The sequence below is a fragment of the Mytilus trossulus genome, chromosome 7, assembly GCF_036588685.1.
Source record: "Mytilus trossulus isolate FHL-02 chromosome 7, PNRI_Mtr1.1.1.hap1, whole genome shotgun sequence".
NCBI classification, from domain to species: Eukaryota; Metazoa; Mollusca; class Bivalvia; order Mytilida; family Mytilidae; genus Mytilus; species Mytilus trossulus.
Window position 1 is genome coordinate 44086277 of NC_086379.1, and position 20242 is coordinate 44106518.

Here is a 20242-nt window from a genome sequence, read left to right on the forward strand (position 1 = left end):
AATACAAGCCCGTGAATATTGTATCAATTTTATCAGTAAGCAAAGCCGGGCTTCCAAGTTATTGGGAACCAGCCTATCTATAGGTGGCTGTTGGAATGTTGCTACATAGAAATTGGAAGTTCACAATTGGGAAACTGAAATCATCTCTTTTGTCGTAAAGTTTTATGTTCAACCGATCCTCAATGTCATTTTTTAGATGTAAGTCAAGATATGAGACAGACTTTACTATCTGTTGTATCCTTAATCTCTATTTCGATGGGATAGATCGATGCGTTCAATTTGTCTTTTAGTTTGGAATTGAGTATACTTGTGTAAAGGGTAGAAAAGTTAAATATTTTAATAATATTGCAAGATAAAAGAGTTTTAGATTGCATATGTACTCTAAATGATATTCGGATTTTTTAAGTATCCACATTTGATTCAAGCCACCTATAGAATAGGCAGTTTCACAATAACTGTAAAGCCCGACCTTGATTACTGATAAAATTGATGTTAATAAATAAGAAAGAGGTTTTGAGGAGTAATTGGAAGACCTAGTAATATATATATCGTTGTTAGTAGGGACACTTGTGTAGTTAAGGTTAATTTCCAATACAATGATGGAAGTTCTTCATCTTCGATTGACAATTTCTTTTGGTGTTATATCTCCGTGTATATATCGTTATATCTTATAGTTTGAGAATAAAGATTACATATCTATATTTAGACAAATTATAAAATTCTCTTGAGAAAAAAGTATATGTACATAAGTTTTATGATTACTGTGACGTAGTCTTCCTTGAAATACGGGTGTTCAGTATTGTCTTTGCATTGTGTTTGTCTAGTGATGTCTTGATCTGATGACCAAACGTGGTATTTCTCTGTTATCATTATTACCCTATTGTAGTTACGGGAATATAAAGGGAATACCACCTTATACACGCCATTGGTGTCAACTTTTTGGAGAAGAAACCAGTCTTCCATGATTATTGATTTAACCTTAGCCTCACGTAACCTTAATGTATGTATACACAGTCTTGTGTTGTTTATACCAAATTGTGTATTTGATTATACGTTTTATTACTCCTGTAAAAAATAAAATCTTATAAAAATACAAATGAAAACGTCAAATTTATAACAATGTGTTTAAATTGTATTTGAGCACAGAGAAATCTTATAAAAATACAGATGAAAAGTTCATATATTCATCACAATGTGTTTAAATTGTATTAATGCATAGAAATAACAGTATAACATAAATAATTGAGTACAATATAAATAACGATTTTTTTTTACTCTATTGTTATAGCATATATAAAGTGTTTCGTATTAGCTATAGTCAGCGTTCAATTAGAACTTTTCTCAATTTCTATAGAGCCAGAAATATCAAAAGCTTCTATCATCCTGTGCATATGGAATTCTATGTTCTTGGGAACATGCAATATTGCAAGTCATCAGCGATAAGAATTAAAACCAAGGACCTTTTACAGCAAACTTTAGTGAAAGGATAAGAAGTAGATTCAAAATAAATAAACGCTCGGAAATCCCTTTCAACAATCTTTATATTTGCCTATAAACTAGTTCGTGTACATTGCCCTGGAGTACAATTCTAAATTGTGGTTCGGCGGTTTGAAAGAACAGATGCATTTCTTCGCTTTATTTCGACTGTTGCACGAAGTCATACACTTTTTTTTTTTTTTAAACTATAATTCGTACTTTCACAATTTGTGAGCTAAGTTACGTAAAAAACGATTCTTCGCATCTATATATGTATTATTCCGGTTTAAAGTAACGAAGGGGGATACCAAATGAACATCCAAACGCGTACAAGTCAAAAACACTCTGCCAAACGTCATGGTAAAACAGTGCAAAGGACACAGAGTTTACGAAATACAAAATTTAACTCTCAAAGAATGAACAACACACATTAAACAAAACAAACGGGATGATATCAGGTGCTAATAAGTCCTGCTCCACATGTAAAAGAAAGTAATTTGCCTTCATTGTTCTTCGGCCCGTCATGTCAATCTTTGTACAAATTTTCCGGTATAAGTAAAGATTTGCGAATGTTGTGGCTTATCATGAAATACTGGTTTGATTCCTTTTTAGCAGGTACTTTCATGTTCCTATTAGTCATAGAAGAAGTTTTAGACACGACATCAAACGCCCTTGCTTCAGTTGACTCCATGCGATCCGAGCTTCCACCTATTACAAACACTTTACCATTATAAAATGCTGTACCAAATCCAAACATAGTTTGTTTGTGCACTGAACCTAAAACAACCGGATCTTTACCATGTTCATATAAAACCACATCTCCTTTTGGACCAACAATATATGCTACATCTTCATTCATTACTAGTCCACTAAAACTGCACATTATTGGTAACTTTGAAAACGAGGTGCACGAGTTGGTTGTTAAATCGTACATCTGAATAGCAGAGACAAATTCACCAAAAGACTTATTACCTCCAAATACTATAATGCTTTCATTAAATATTGCACATGAAGGATTGGATACAGCAATGCTGAGCGAACCAATTCGATTCCATGACTTATCCGTTATATTGTATTTGTCTACATATGGCCATACCACGATTCTATCCTGACTTCCGCCCAGCATATACAGATCATCATTCTTAATGACCATGGCATGATCTGCGCGTCCATATTTAAACTCAATTGGACCTAATTTCTGCCATTTATTTGAAGTAAAATTGAATCGATGGAAAGCTGTTGGATTTCCACTACCTCCGCATATATAAATGTCACTGTCGTTGGAACATGCGCCATACGAACCTCCGGCCGAATGAGTTGGTAACCCCGGCAACTGGTACCAATAGTTGTTTACAAAACTAAAGCATGCTAAGTGAAGTCCTGGTATATAACTAGAGGACCACATAACAACCATGACATCTTCTGTTTCAAATGTTCTGGTACGTTCTTCTTTACTTATCTTGTTTTGTATTACATCATTGATATACTGAATACAGTTTTTGTCTTTCTTGACTATAGGGTTTTCCAAAGTTTCTTCTAATGCACTTTCTAAAACTAATGAAAGTCTAACATTTTTCATAAGATCAGTAATTTCGACTTTATCTTTCTGCTGTTTAATCCATAAAAGTACAAATTTTAAGATCGCATATTCATTCTCTGCATTTATCTGGTCATTTTGCAAAATTCTATTTATCATACTTTTCGTTAGTGTTAGGAATTCTTTGTTTTTTGATACAGAACTAAAATGGCGACACACAAAGCTTATCCCTTTACAAACTAGATAATCAGACCCGACTGTGTCGCCGAGTTGAACCACGTCAATGCAATTGTCAATTTCAATATGGCGTACCATAAAACGCTCACATTGAGCCTGAAGTAAAGGAATCTGTAAGTAAGATGAGGTAGACATCAAATCCTGGACATTCTGTATTGTAACAGCAATTTCACCAGTATACATAAAGTCGAGAATCTTACTGAACGTCTTTTTATCTACATCATGAATTGTGACTTCCTCCTGATGTAACTCGCTAAGCTCCGAAGAAAACATGGCGTCAAAATATGCAGAGAAAGTCGCTAAAATAACCTTATGACAGCAAAATCTTTGTTTTTGCACGAGCAGAAATATATCAGATAAACTCTCGTTTATTCTGGAATTTGCTAAAGTGTTACCAAAGGTCAAATTTCTCTGTTTAACAAATTCTTCGTGTAAACAACTTTGTTTTCTTGAGCCTTTTGAAAGATGAGGTATTGGCAACCCAAACATTTTTGCTGCTGAGATAAAAGTTTCATTAAAATCCTGAGGTTTTATTGTAGGTTTATAGAGCATTGATAGAAAATACGCTACATTATTGAGACATGTTTCTTTATTCAAAGAATTTTTGAAGGATGTTGCTGTTGTTCCTGGTTTTTGAGAAAGTTTACATAAACTGGAAAAAAGGATTTGATGACACTGGATACTTCCATCTTTGGCATTTATAGTAAAATCAAGATATTGCTCTAAAGTCCAGTATTTTTCCAAGTTCCGAAGAATACTTAAAACATGCGCTTCAGATACCATCTGAAAAATAAAGCGTGAAAGTAAAATCACAGGATGACGAGTATTTTAATCGGGTGAGGTATGAATTGAAAAGATATGTAAAAGGCAAATTCAAATACCGGTATACCAGATATATTTATCACGTTAACAATTTAGAATGATTATAGATTTTCTGCAAAATCAGAACAGCCAACATCTTATCTTCCTTTTTTTTTGATGAAATGAGCTTTTTGTCTAATTGGTGTTTTTGCCCCCCAAAACACCCTCTGTACGTAGCTTTGGATAAAAGATACTTGCATGGTTCCAGACCTAAAATAAGAATTTTGATATAATCGACCAAGCCAGATTTTCATAAATTAAAGACATATATTAAAGGAATGACATCAAAAGTTCAATGTAGGAAAAAAAAACTTATTTCAAAAACTAGTAGTTTTTTTAGTTAGTAGTATAACAAGAGTGCACACGCTGAAATGTCTCGCCTTCTGTACTTATCATTGATATTATGTTGATAGTCATACGTATAACGCTTTATTACAACTGTCACATAAACTTAACATAAATTAAGATAACTAAACAAAGACTAATGAACCTTGAAAATGAGGTCAAGGTCAGATGAACCATGCCAGGCAGACATGTACAGCTAACAATGCTTCTATACAACACATATAGTTGACATATTACTTATAATTGAAGAAAAATAGACCAAAACATAAAAACTTAACACTGTGCAATGAACCGTGAAAATGAGGTCATGGTCAAATAAAACATGCGTGACTGACATAAAGATCATAAAATATTTCCAAACACCAAATTTAGTTGACCTATGGCATATAGTATTAGATAAAAAGACCAAAAACTCAAAAACTTAACATTGACCACTAAACAATGAAAATGAGGTCAAGGTCACATGACATCTGCCCGCTAGACATGTATCCCTTACAATCATTCCATACAACATATATAGTAGACCTGGCATTTAGTATGAGAAAAACACACCAAAACACAAAAACTTAACTATAACCACTGAACCATGAAAATGAGGACAAGGTCAGATGACACCTGCCAGTTGGACATGTACACCTTACAGTCCTTCCATACACCGAATATACTAGCCCTATTGCTTATGGTATCTGCGATATGGACTTGACCACCAAAACTTAACCTTGTTCACTGATCCATGAAATGAGGTCGAGGTCAAGTGAAAATTGTCTGACAGACATGAGGACCTTGCAAGGTACGCACATATCAAATATAGTTATCCTATCACTTATAATTAGAGAGAATTCAACATTACAAAAAATCTGAACTTTTTTTTCAAGTGGTCACTGAACCATGAAAATGAGGTCAAGGACATTGGACATGTGACTGTCGGAAAGTTCGTAACATGAGGCATCTATATACAAAGTATGAAGCATCCAGGTCTTCCACCTTCTAAAATATAAAGCTTTTAAGAAGTGAGAGCTAACACCGCCGCCGCCGGATCACTATCCCTATGTCAAGCTTTCTGCAACAGTTGCAGACTCGACAATAAATACCATATAAATATATATATGTTCCGGACCATATGAGTATTTGGACCATACGCGTATGGTCATGACCATATGGGTATATACTCATATGGTCCGACCATACGCGTATGGTCGGACCATACGCGTATGGTTGGACCATACGCGTATGGTCGGGGTAATTAACATGTACATAAATTCTTACCTCTTTTATAAAACCGTTTTAGTTGTTACGTCATTAAAAAGACACTACCAAAGGTAATTTTTTCATTAAAAATTAGTAATAACAAAAATAACAAAATAAAATAAGCAGTTTCACAAAGTAAATTTCATCACTAGTCAAAATTATAGTAAAACATATTTTTTTTCATTACCGATATGTTATTACGAGTGAATGGGAAAATGTCGACCTGGGAAGTTAACTTCCAAAAATATATTAATGAGCTGTTTTACTATAACCTGACGTAAAAGTCAACAGGATGGAGAGTCCAATAAATTGCTTACTTTTGAAACCTAATATAACTAGCATTAGCAGTGCAATATTCATAATGTTATATACTTACACGTGTTTTGTTTTTAAAAAAATGAATGACGTCACCGGCAAGGACACTAGTTTATTATTTTAAAAAGCTGTTGTCTAGTGATATGATGTACTTCAGTCATTTTAAGATATTGGAGCGATATTGGATACCGGAATGACCCGGGACCAATAAAAGCTATACCATGTTGACGTTAGTGTCACCCTACGCATAATAATGCGAGAAAACTAGCTTTACCACCAATATTCAATGTTATTTGAATTGTAAATAATACAATTGCATGTAGCAATCATTGTTATTTTATACAGTTTTCTCACGCATATTTAAAAAAAAATATACCTATATGGTCCAAATACTCATATGGTCCGGCCCGTTTATAACCAAACGAGTATATACTCATATGGTCCGACCATACGCGTACGGTCGGACCATACGCGTATGGTCGGACCATATGAGTATACGCATATGGTCATGACCATACGCGTATGGTCCAAATACTCATATGGTCCGGAACATATATATATATAGTACAATTATGCCTTTTTGCTTTAAGTTCAGTAGCGATCAGTAGCAAATAATTCCTGCATATCAATGCTGGTGCAAATTATGATAAGCAAGAGCGCTTGATATTTGCAAATTCAGTTGTTTACAATTATTTTTTTAGTCGAGTTAATGTTTAAAGGGAAATAACCTACCTATGTATTAATTTCATGTTATGCAACCGTATTTTAAGTATTACATTGTATATGATGTACAATATATTTCGTAAGCAAATTAAACTTCATTTCCACTTCTCCAGAAAGTAATACTTACCTTTAAATTAGAAAAGATTTTCGTCTTTGTGAAGCAAGTTTTAACACCTTCACAACATAAAAGATCTTTTTGTTTACGCTGTTGTGAGGATGAAAGGGAAATAATGCAATTCAATTCGTGGCGCGAAATATGAATCGGTTTTTATGGAATCGATCAGCATCTTAAATTTTATTTATATTTTGTGGTCCATTGAAATATAAGGCAAAACTGTATTGCAAAAAAAGAAATCCTGGCGTGTTAAACAGTACAAAAAACAAACCATATTCATAACATAAAAACAATATGCATTATATCTATTTTTAGTTCACGGGCCTAAATCCCTTGGATAGCGAAGATGTATAAACTGTGTCAAAGCAGTCTCGGATTCAGAAACTAACCCGACTAATCACTGGATCCTGAAATGAGGTCATATTCAGGTGATATACGGCAGATGGGGCGGGCTCATTTCCCCGAATACCATTTTCCACCTAGCTACATCTAACATCTTAACTTTGTTTACCCTGTATCCAGATCCTAAGCAATGCCTGTTCGCATCAGTTGTGGGAGGTCATGGGTTCAAACATCTGTCAAAGATAGTTCGAATTTCCTGTATCTCTCCTAAGCGGCATTGATATAGGGGTCATCATAATAGTCAACCATTTTCCAAAGTGTGCACTGTAAAGATCTGTAAAGAGACCACTGTTTCAGACCCAACCCAATCTTAAAATGCCTCCATCAACCATTTTCAAATGTCAAGATCAGAATGAATCATCTTGTTGTTACACAGTCATACCAATATCGAGTTGTATTCGACCCTACAAAAAGTGTTTATTTAGAGGCTTGTCGAGTTTAATATCGGCATTTGCAATATTTTTCAAAATAGCCTCCCTTTAATTTATTTTTAAATTTCTGCTATGACATTGAGGATTTATTTACTAATTGGAATTTATTCTTTGATATATACGACGAGCGTATCATGCGCTTACGGCGCAGCTCTTTATTATTGTCATGTTTTCGCTGATCCTTACATGCATTTGTTTTGGTAATTTTGTAAAAGTAAAAAAAATCACCTTATGGTTTATTTTGTTTGTAACATTTTTTTCATACAGAGCAAAGAATAATAAGCCTGTAGAACTTAGAAATACCAAACATCATTGACCTACCACCTGTAGTTCCCCATAAACTAGACCTAATAACATACTAATACAATGTTGACGCCGCAGCCGACGCCGGAAACAGCATACCTATGTCTCGCTTTTTGGCTCCTTCAAGGAAAGACAAAAATCATACAAGTCTAACAAAGGCAAGACTAACGTTAAATTAACAGAATTCGTAGATAGTAGATGTTGTTGTGTCCTGTTTAATTGTAATACGATGATGACTGATGTTCCCATATTTTGACTATTTTATTGATTGTGACTGTTTATTTAACGCATCATGTAAATGTAACGGAATTTGATGAGACTGTTATTAAAGTGAGACGGTTAGCGCTATAGAACCAGGTTTAATCCACCATTTTCTACATTTGAAAATGCCTGTACCAAGTCAGGAATATGACAGTTCTTGTCCATTCGTTTTTGATGCGTTTTGTTTTTTGGTTTTGCCATGCGATTATGGACTTTCCAAATTGATTTTCCTCTGAGTTCAGTATTTTTGTGATTTTACTTTTTAAGAGTTAAGAGCTAGATTATTCAAGTTTAAATATGTGGGCCTTTTAATTTACAGTGCATATCTTTAGACCGAATATGTACTTTCCATATGAAAGGGTGCCATATGTGCAGCAGGGTATGATTACCATTCTCACACTCGGATTTCGGTGGTGTTTGTGATGTACTGTGGATAGTTTACTTTGTAGTATTTTAAAGTCCGTTTTCCTAGACGTTTGATTGTCCCTCAAGTGTCATGCCTCCGTTTTTATCGCACAGACCATATCATTTCAAATTGGTTGGCTCCAAAATAATGATATCCTACCGAAAGCCCACCCATCAAATGAGATTGGAGCACGAAAATCAGATCTTTGTGCAGACAATTGGGCATTAATTTTCTTTGCACATTGAAACATTTATTTAAGTAGAAACCCAAATTGTTTTAGGTGACGGACACAAAACTCAATGGTGCTTTAAGTATGTCTCCCATTCGGCGAACTATGTCCAACATTGACAGGGAGTTTACGTTTTAGTAGTATTTATTCCGGTGCTGCTTTTCATACTATTTTGTACTAGCTATATTTTATTTCGCTTTTTGGGTGTTGGTACCATGGAAAATGACATTGACCCTAAAAGTCAAACAATTGATGTTTTTATGTTATAAAAATCCATGTTTATTATGTTTGTAACAGCTAAATCGTTTCAATGCTATCAAGAATTTTCCCTTGCAAAAATTCATGAGGACCTCAACTTTTTCATCTCATGGGTTACTTTTTTCGTGCTTAATATGACATATTATAATTTTTTTCCTCGGACTTTTTGTTTTTTAGTAAGATAATGTGTTTGTTCAATTCTGTCCTTTACTGGAATTACTTTTTAAGATAAACAGGAGACAAGTTTTAGTCAACTATAACAGTAATACCAATTTTTCCTACTAATTCTGCAGAAACATACTTTTGTTTTCTTCAAGAAATTTAAAACTGTGCAAAAAAACTTTGAATCTTAGCCTCAGTTTCATTATACATTTTACTCGAGAACTTCCCAACTTTCCCTGCTTTTCTGTATGATCTTCGCCCTAAACATGCATGAAATATTTGCAACTGGACGTTATGCAGCCAACCAATCAATCAATCAAATATTTTTATATAGATTAGACAGTTGGTTTTCCCGTTTGAATAGTTTAACACTAGTAATTTTTGGGGGCCCTTTATAGCTTGCTTTTCGATGTGAGCCAATGCTCCATGTTGAAGGCCGTACCTTGACCTATAAAGGTTTATTTTTATAAATTGTTACTTGGATGGAGAGTTGTCTCATTGGCACTCATGCCACATCTTCCTATATCTACGATCTGTTGTTCTAACTTTCATTTTAAACTTTGCATTTATTGTTTGTCTTCATGGTGTCAACTTTCAGTTTGAAAAGTTTGATTTTTTTTATGATAATACTATAGTTATGATAGGGGTCCTTCATTTTTGCATACTCCAAATATATAGGAAATGTTTCTGTATTTTTTATATTTATGCCTATTAATTTATCCTCTATTCTTTATGTTTTAACACAACATTAAGTTCATCAATCTCTGGGTTTTTTTTCAAATACATTCTTACATACATAAAATACAAAATAGCAGTCAACTTATACAATGTTAAATTAAAACAAGTATACACAGTTTGACAGGAAGGAAGGAATTCCCTTGACAACTCATTCAAGGTCACATATTCATATTTTACTGTGTAAAATCAACTTTGATATGATAAAATGACATTGAAAAACAACAGAGAAAAAATGGTAGCATATGATACAAAAAACTTATATGTAAAATTATTTATCTTTTTAGACATCAAAGTAAAAAATGTCTACAATCAAATGAAAACCAAAATAACATTGAAACACAACAGAGAAAAAATGGTAACATATGATACAAAAACTTATATGTAAAATCATTTGTCTTTTTAGACATCAAGGTAAAAAAGGTCTACAATCAAATGAAAACCAAGAATTAAATATAAAACTATATGTCATCATATTGTCAGTAAGGGAGCTAGGAGGGAAAATTTTGCCCTGCATTTTTTTTAAGTTGTAATTTCTGTGTTGCATTTTTATTTTTCACTCTATTAGCTCCTAAACATAAATTGTCATTCTGCCTTTTATTTTTACCCCTCCCTAAAATAAAATGGTAGTTCCCTAATCTCAAACAACAGGCACTTGTCTCAGAAAAAAATTCCTTTATACCTTAATATTATATTAAGGTATATAGGATTTTTTTTTTTGAGACAAGTGCCTGTGTCTCAAACTATAAAATCTTTCATGATGATTTCAACACCTAATGTAAATACAGATATATGAACGGTTCATTGAAAAAAAATATATCCTTCTTATAAATTCTGCTATAGATAAACTTAATTAGAGACACTAAAAAGCCAGTGTTGCTCACATAGATCTTATGTGTATCTTCAACAGTAGGCTGGAATAGATTTCATGACAAAAAAACCTTTCAGTTGATCTGATATTATTTTAGTTAACAATTTCTCTTCATCCTCTTTAGTTTTTGCCCAAAATAGAAGAGGGTAAAAAAAGTCATCATTCAAGGGTAATCGCTCCTATCATGAGTCAACACACTTTTGTCTTGTTATTTTTACTTTTAAATTTCTATTAATCTAATTTATTTTTAGTAAAAATCGTCTGAAAAGGGCAATAACTCTATAAGATGGTGACTTATAACTTCAGACTAATGACTTTTTTGTGGATTTTGTCGTGTGGATCATTCTTATAATTATGAATATATCATTATCTATAATAGTTGTCTAAAAAATAAGCCAAAAAATGAGAAAAGGTGTAAAATTGTCAATTAAGGGCAGTAACTCCAATAAGAAGTCATGTAATAGTTTTGACTTAAAAATGGACAAAAGGGTGGAGCTCAATAATCTATACATATTTGCCCACATCAGATTTTATCTATCTATTGTGGTTAAGTAGAGAAGACTTAACCATAAACCTTGGCTAGGAAAGATGGGTCATTAGACGCATCCTTTGAACAAGATACCCTAATGATTACGTAAATTAGTTAAATCTGGGAACAATATGTCAGTATATGTTTTCCTGCTTAAATTTGGCCTAGTTAATTCAGAGAAGAAGATATTTCTAAAAGTTAAAGTAAAGCAGGGGTATCCGAAAAAAAAAATTACAATTTTTTTTTATTCTTTGCCAAAATGAAGATTTGATGTTGCTTTTTAAAAAAAAAAATTAAATTATGGGTCACTGTGCTATTTTTCAAGGTAGTTGATTTGTTCAAAATTTCCAAAATTTGCTTTGATTGTTCATGAAAAAACACATTTTTGTGCATACAAAGACATCTTTGAGACAGAATTTAAATTTTGAAATAAAATAGGAAAAGATAGATCTTTAATTTATTTTAATAAAATAAAAAAAATAAAAATGTTTTCTAAAAAGAAAAATGTTTTCTTGCAAAAAGTAACATCAATTGCACTTTTCTATGACTAATGTTATCATAATAATGGTTCAATTTCACAAACATTAAAATAAATATAGTTTGGTACACCAATGCAGTAATCTAAAAGTGGGGATATTCCAACCCTGGAACACCATGAAACATTCACATATTTTTTTTCTTCATTAAACAAAAGTTTTTTTTCCATCCCCTGAACAACTTCCTGGATCACAAATGCACATAAACAACACCCAGCTATAGTATAAAGCTGAATTAATGATTGTATTTCATATGTGATACAAGTGCAGATTTCATATAACACCTGAAATTACAAATGTCACACTGAAAAGGCTTATAATTTTCATGAACGATCTTTACATGATTTTTAAGCAGGTAATTGTAATAGAATGTCTTACTACATATTTCACATTGGAAAGATTTGTCAGAATGTTTCAGTTTCATGTGTATATCTAACACAGGTTTACTTGCATATAATCTGCCACAGATTTTGCATGGTATAGCAATCTTTTCACTTGAATGTTTCAAACTAAAATGTCTTTTTATTGCACCATTGGTAGATAAAATCAACCCACATATTAAGCATTTATACCCTGATGTTTCGGACTTGAGCACATATTTTTTCCTTATATGTTTTTGCCTATGCCTTTTCAAATCATCAGGTCTACGAAACTTCTCTCCACAAACTTCACACATAAACTCTTTTTCTTGATGAACCAGTAAATGTAACCTCATACACTTTCTCATCACAATTTTACCACATTGCTCACAAGCAATATTTTCCCTCAACTTGGAAATATGTTTGTCCTCAATTAAATGTTCCTTGAACTTGTGTCTTCTCAAACTTTTTGAGGTCAAATACTTCTTGTCACAAACAAAACAGGTATGTTTAGGTTTCTCTTTTTCACATACGTTCAAATGTCCCTTCATTTGGTGTCTTTCTAATGTTTTTTTATGCTTAAACTGGATGTTACATATATTGCAGTCAAAAGTTTCCCTTTCATGTTCATTTGCAATATGCTTCCTCAGCATAATATAGTAAGTGAACTTTTCTTGACAAATCTCACACTTGTACCTATCTTTGTGTTTTTCCTGATATTTCTTCCTTTGCTTTTTAGCATCTGCCAATTTTTGTTCAATGCTCTTTTTTTTACGTCGACATTGTCTATATTTTGTTTTTTTACGGTAAATGCTCAAGGCATCCACGAGAGGGTGAACAGTCTTTACATGAAGTTGTAACTGTTCTAAAGTGTTGATTGTGATGTTACATAAATAACAGTGAAAAATACCGCTTTTTGTTGACCTATGCTTTTTTTCCACATGTTTCCAGGTCAAACTTTCAAAATGAAAAATTTTTCCACAGTAAAAACAGTTTTTACCTTCGCATTCCCTGCAGTTTTCACAAGAAATACAAACTTTTCTAGTACAAGTTTGATTATGAATGTTTTCTTTACAGAAGTTTTTTATATATGAACATTGCGGACATTTTTGTAAATTGATGCTTTCTTCTCCAACTAGTTCTTCTTTTATTTTGTTTTTATTTCCTTTCCTATTCATATAACTTTCTTCTTTTTCTTTCTTGCATTCATGATTGTCAGCAAAAAATGCCTGTTGGCAAAAACGACAGTACTTTGTGTCTTTTTGGTGCTTTTTATAGAAATGCTCATAAAGACTTTGATCAGATGTCCCAAAAAAAATCCTAGAGCAAACTGGACAGGATTTTTTGACAAATTGTTTCCTTTTGGAATTAAAACAATAAAATGTTTTTTTCATTTCTTTGTTCAAAATTTGGTTTAATATCTCTTTTTTTTGTTCATCAGTCTTTTTTACAAATATCTCTTTTTTTTGTTCATCAGTCTTTTTTACATATGTTTTTTTTTTAAACATGATCTTATCTAACTTCTCCTGTGCAAGCTGCCGTAGTGTCTTTGCTGACATTCTTAGCCATGGCATCACTTCAATTCCTCTTCTTTTTCTTTTGTCAAAATGATCCAAAGAAGGACATGCAGTAATTTCAGTCAAAATGTCCTCCTTCAACTTTGTATTCAATTTTTCACAAAAATGATCACCCATTTCTTCAGTTGAATCAAAATCCATCTTACAATATATGCACTCTGCTCTTGTTGTATGCACATTATAGATGTGATCATTTAATTGAGAAAGAGAAATTAACCCTATTTTGCATGTTCTGCAATAGCATGGTAAACGTATATCTTTAGTTTTAGTCTCTTCTAATGTCTTGGGATTATCTTTAACAAAAACATACCATTGATTGTATTGCCCTCTGACTCTCCTTTCTAATATTTTATCTTCTGACCCAAAATGTACAACTATTTGAGTCAAAGGATTTATTTTCATTTGTACAATCACTCTAGCACATTCATGATTACACATACCTAAATGATTTGTAAAATATGTATCACAAATCACACATTGTATCTGTCTGTGTACACTCCAAGCATGTGCATTTAACATCTTGAGAGAACTAAAAAATAATTTGCATGGGCTGCAGAAACAATTGACCTGTGTTGTTTTTATCTGCTCTTTAACTATAAATGAATCTTGAAGTTGAATCTCATTAATTTGGGTATGATTTTTAAAATTTCCAGGAACAGTGTTACTTCCAAAAACAATCTCTGCTTCAGTGTAACTATATGTGACAATGTCTGTTTCAGTGTTATTATTAGCGACCATTTCTGCTTCAGAATGAATTCTAGTGACCATTTCTGCTTCAGTGTTACTATGAGCGACCATCTCTGCTTCAGAATGAATTCTAGTGACCATTTCTGCTTCAGTGTTACTATAAGCGACCATCTCTGCTTCAGAATGAATTCTAGTGACCATTTCTGCTTCAGTGTTACTATAAGCGACCATCTCTGCTTCAGAATGAATTCTAGTGACCATTTCTGCTTCAGTGTTACTATAAGCGACCATCTCTGCTTCAGTGTTACTATTAGCGACCATCTCTGCTTCAGTGTTACTATAAGCGACCATCTCTGCTTCAGTGTTACTATTAGCGACCATCTCTGCTTCAGTGTTACTATTAGCGACCATCTCTGCTTCAGTGTTACTATTAGCGACCATTTCTGCTTCAGTGTTACTATTAGCGACAATCACTGCTTTAGTGTTACTATTAGCAACCATCTTTGCTTCAGTGTTACTATTAGTGACCATCTCTGCTTCAGTGTTACTATTAGTGACTATTTCTACTTCAGTGTTACTATTGGCGACCATCTCTGCTTCAGTGTTACTATTAGCGACCATCTCTGCTTCAGTGTTACTTTTAGTGACCATCTCTGCTTCAGATTTAATTCTAGTGACAATTTCTGCTTCAGTGTTACTATTAGCAACCATCACTGCTTCAGTGTTACTATTAGTGACCATCTCTGCTTCAGATTTAATTTTAGTGACCATCTCTGCTTCAGATTTAATTTTAGTGACCATTTCTGCTTCAGTGTTACTATTAGTGACCATCACTGCTTCAGTGTTACTGTTAGCAACCATCTCTGCTTCAGTGTTACTATTAGTGACCATCTCTGCTTCAGATTTAATTGTAGTGACCATTTCTGCTTCAGTGACACTATAAGTGACCATCTCTGCTTCATTGTTACTATTAGTGACCATTTCTGCTTCAGCGTTACTATTAGCGATCATTTCTGCTTCAGTGTTACTATTAGCGACCATCACTGCTTCAGTGTTACTATTAGTGACCATCGCTACTTCAGATTTAATTATAGTGACCAAATCTGCTTCAGTGTTACTATAAGGGACCATTTCTGCTTCAGTGTAACTATTAGTGACTATCTCTACTTCAGATTTAATTCTAGTGACTATTTCTGCTTCAGTGTTACTATTAGTGACCATCTCTGCTTCAGTGTTACTATTAGTGACCATTTCTGCTTCAGTGTTACTATTAGCGACCATTTCTGCTTCAGTGTTACTATAAGCGCCCATCACTGCTTCAGTGTTACTATAAGCAACCATTTCTGCTTCAGTGTTACTATTAGCGACCATTTCTGCTTCAGTGTTACTATTAGCGACCATATCTGCTTCAGTGTTACTAAAAGTGACCATTTCTACTTCTGTGTTACTATTAGTCACCATCTCTGCTTCAGTGTTACTATTAGTGACCATTTCTGCTTCAGTGTTACTATTAGTGACCATCTTTGCTTCTGTGTTACTATTAGTCACCATCTCTGCTTCAGTGTTACTATTAGCGACCATTTCTGCTTCAGTGTTACTATTAGTGACCATCTCTGCTTCAGTGTTACTATTAGTGACCATTTCTGCTTCAGTGTTACTATTAGTGACCATCTCTGCTTCAGTGTTACTATTAGTGACCATCTTTGCTTCAGTGTTACTGTTATTGACTATCACTGCTTCAGTGTTACTATTAGCGACCATTTCTGGATCAGTGTTACTGTTAGAGACCATTTCTGGATCAGTGTTACTATAAGTGACCATTTCTGCTTCAGTGTTACTGTTATTGACTATCACTGCTTCAGTGTTACTATTAGCGACCATTTCTGGATCAGTGTTACTGTTAGAGACCATTTCTGGATCAGTGTTACTATAAGTGACCATTTCTGCTTCAGTGTTACTGTTAGCGACCATCTCTGCTTTAGTGTTACTTCTAGTGACAGCCTCTGTTTTAGTGTTAATTCTTCTGACAATATATGTTTCTTTTTCACTTTTGCTATCTGTTAAAGTGCAACTTCTTATGAATAATTCACTTGGAGTTTTCACAATCTTGGATGCACTGTCTTTTGTGCTTACTGTCTTTTTCTTTCCTGCTAAATAATGTGCACCATTGCCACCTTCTGCAAGATAATGTGTACCATTGCTACCTTCTGCTAAATAATGTGTACCATTGCCACCATCTGTTGTATTGATGTCATTTTCTGCTTTACGTGTACAGTTGTCACCTTCTGCCTCATAATTATTACAAATTATACCATTGTTAGTATTTGTACTTCCTTTCACTTTTTGAACATTTAGCTTTTGTCGCTTTGATTGTCTTTGTATTAAAGGTACAGTCATCTTATAACAAATTACAAACTTTTCCATCTTATAGCTATGATTTAATTTTTTCAATCTTTCGCAAACATGGTCTCTGAATTCTCTTTTAAGCAAAAAGTCTTTTTTACAAAAAGTACATTGTTTTTTCTCTCCGTGTAGTAAGATCACATGATGATTAAATTGAAGGAGAGATGTATAGGTCTTATCACAAGTTTCACAAAAACATATGATACTGTCGGTTGCTCTTATCCAATTATCCCTCCTAATTAGGCACACATCACAAATAATATGAAACATAACATGGCCACAGTCTGTCCTCTTTTCCGGAAGTTGCATATCATGATGTTGTAGCAGACTATCAAGATGCCAAAATTGTTTTGGACATATCCTACAAGCAAGCATCCCTGAGGCCAAAACAGGAATGGAATCAGCAATGGTAGGACCTAATGAAAAATAAATGAAACAAATTAGATACTTAAATTTTGTCATTTTTATTTATTTAATGTTATTTGTATATATTTAAACATTAAGATAATTTTTTTTATATTTTCTCAAATTGTTTTTAATGTAAATCATAATTTATTGAAAGATACATTAGGCCACGCCAAATTAATACCTCATTGTCAGATTCCCACTTGTTGAGAAAGGTTGACCAGAAGACAAAAAAAATCCCCTCTTGCATACAACATCATAAAGGGACATTACTCAGGACAATAAGTCATGCTACCCATAATGCACTTGATCTGAGTTTTGTGGTTATAAGTAATGTGTATAAGTTTCATTATGTTTAGTTGAGGCAAACTCAAGTTTATAAGGTTATAAGCATTGCATACAAGTTTCATAACATTTGGTTGAGGCAACTTGTAAGAGAACAGAAATTTAACATTTTCCATTTTTTTTTTATTCATAAAGGGTCATAACTCAATAATGGTTACAGTGACCCAAGTAAAATTCAAATTTAATCTGTGTTTTGTTGTAATAGGCAATTGTGTATAAGTTTCATAACATTTGGTTGAGGCAAACTTGAGTGAGAGAACGGAAGCTAAATTTTTAGCAATTTTTCAATTTATACAGAAGCATTACTCTTAAACTGTTATACTGAAGCTACCACAATTCCAACTCGATGTGTGTTTTGTGGTAATAGGCATTGTGTATAATTTTCATAACATTTGGTTGAGGCAAACTAAAGTTAGAGAATGGAAACCAATTTTGGGACATACATACAGATGGAAAAGGGAAAAACTTAATCCCAGGCGGGGGCATCAGAACATCTGACACAAATTCCTAAACCTGACCTAAGTACATCCTTAAAGTTAATTTTTGTTGTTGTATTTATAAGGAACTTACTTCTTATGATGAATTGAACATCACTAAATTTATCGAATTTCTTTTGTCCTACAATATAAAAACAACATGAAATAATTTATTTTGTCCTACCATATAAAAACAACAGGAAATAATTTCTTGCATAGCTCTGATAATATTTCATTTCACAGTGTTTCTTATTCATCAGAAACTGAGGTCCTTCTATTTATTAGCCGATTGGCAATCATACCATATGTCCTTTTTTATATTTAATGAGCATCACTTTATATGTTGTGTACAAGTTAAGCACTTTTTAATCATGATCAATTTGACTAAACTTTTCATATAACTTGTACAATACTTTATAGTAGGGAGTTTGTTATAAAATAGCGTTGATACACACTATAGAATTGTTCAATGATTTCACAATAAACCTCAACTAACAAGAGTGCACACACTGAAATGTCTCGCCTTCTTTACTAATCATTGATGTTATGTTGATAGTTCTAATAATAAAACTTTATTACAACTGTCACATAACTTAGCATAAACCAATAAAACTTAACATTGACCTTTGAACCATGAAAATGAGGTCAAGGTCAGATGAACCATGCCAGGTAGGCATGTACAGCTAACAATTCTTCCATACAACAAATAAAATTAACTTATTGCTTATAGTTTAAGAAATAGTTATCAAAAGTACCAGGATTACAATTTTATACGCCAGACGCGCGTTTCGTCTACATAAGACTCATCAGTGACGCTCATATCAAAATAGTTAAAAAGCCAAATAAATACAAAGTTAAAACAGACCAAAACAAAAAAGCTTAACACTGAGCAATGAACCATAAAAAATGAGGTCAAGGTCAAATAAAACCTGCGCGACTATCATGTAGATCATGAAATATTTCCTTACACCAAATATAGTTGATCTATTGCATAAAGTATTAAAAAAAAAGGCCAAAACTCAAAAACTTAACTTTGACCACTGAACCATGAAAATGAGGTCAAGGTCATATGACACCTGCTAGGTAGACCTGTACACCTTACAACCATTCCATACACAAAATATAGAAGACCTATTGCATACAGTATAAGAAAATCAGACCAAAACACAAAAACTTAACTATAACCACTGAACCATGAAAATGAGGTCAAGGTCAGATGACACCTGCCAGTTGGACCTGTACACCTTACAACCATTCCATACACAAAATATAGAAGACCTATTGCATACTGTATAAGAAAAACAGACCAAAACACAAAAACTTAACTATAACCACTGAACCATGAAAATGAGGTCAAGGTCAGATGACATCTGCCAGTTGGACATGTTCACCTTACAGTGCTTCCATACACCGAATATACTAGACCTATTGCTTATAGTATCTCAGATATGGACTTGACCTCCAAAACTTAACCCTTCACTGATCCATGAAATGAGGTCGAGGTCAAGTGAAAACTGTCTGACGAGCAAGAGGACCTTGCAAGGTACGCACATACCAAATATAGTTATCCTATTACTTATAATAAGAGAGAATTTAACATTACAAAAAATCTTAACTTTTTTTTCAAGTAGTCACTGAACCATAAAAATGAGGTCAAGGACATTGGACATGTGACTGACAGAAACTTCGTAACATGAGGCATCCATATACAAAGTATGAAGCATCCAGGCCTCCAACCTTCTAAAATATAAAGCTTTTAAGAAGTGAGCTAACACCGCCGCCGCAGCCGTAGCCGCCACCGCCCCCCGATCACTATCCCTATGTTGCGCTTTCTGCAACAAAAGTTGCAGGCTCGACAAAAATTATCAAAATAGTTCGGTATCATTTTTTTGATCATGTGCATGAATTATGGTATTGGAATTGCACAAAATGTTTTGCTTTTTAAATACATTTACATTTAGAAGTGCTCTCTTTGCATCAAATGTGATACAATATTTGGTTGTTGAATCT

The 20242-nt window shown here is 33.3% G+C and overlaps 2 protein-coding genes across 6 annotated transcripts in view; both read right to left on the reverse strand.

Moving 5' to 3' along the window:
• Nucleotides 1–1682: 1682 nt before the first annotated feature.
• Nucleotides 1683–6983, reverse strand: LOC134725129 (kelch-like protein 24). Its single transcript, XM_063588683.1, has 2 exons — nt 6870–6983; nt 1683–4033 (listed from the first exon to the last, which is right to left on the reverse strand). Exon 2 carries the CDS (start codon nt 4031–4033, stop codon nt 2003–2005), a length of 2031 nt encoding a protein of 676 aa, XP_063444753.1. The 5' UTR covers nt 6870–6983; the 3' UTR covers nt 1683–2002.
• A 3876-nt stretch (nt 6984–10859) lies between these two features.
• Nucleotides 10860–20242, reverse strand: part of LOC134725134 (uncharacterized) — a 52328-nt gene continuing 42945 nt past the window's right edge. For 4 of the 5 annotated variants that reach the window (XM_063588687.1, XM_063588692.1, XM_063588691.1 and 1 more), the window contains 2 exons: nt 18327–18374; nt 10860–17422 (listed from right to left, as the gene is read on the reverse strand). In XM_063588687.1, the coding sequence (XP_063444757.1) occupies nt 12216–17422; nt 18327–18374 (5255 nt within the window). In that variant the 3' untranslated portion in view covers nt 10860–12215. The remainder of the gene's footprint in view (nt 17423–18326; nt 18375–20242) is intronic. The other variant, XM_063588689.1, reaches the window with a different exon arrangement.

Excerpts from the sequence above, each read along its gene's own strand:
- LOC134725129 (XM_063588683.1), bottom strand. The coding sequence starts at position 4,033 with ATGGTATCTGAAGCGCATGTTTTAAGTATTCTTCGGAACTTGGAAAAA.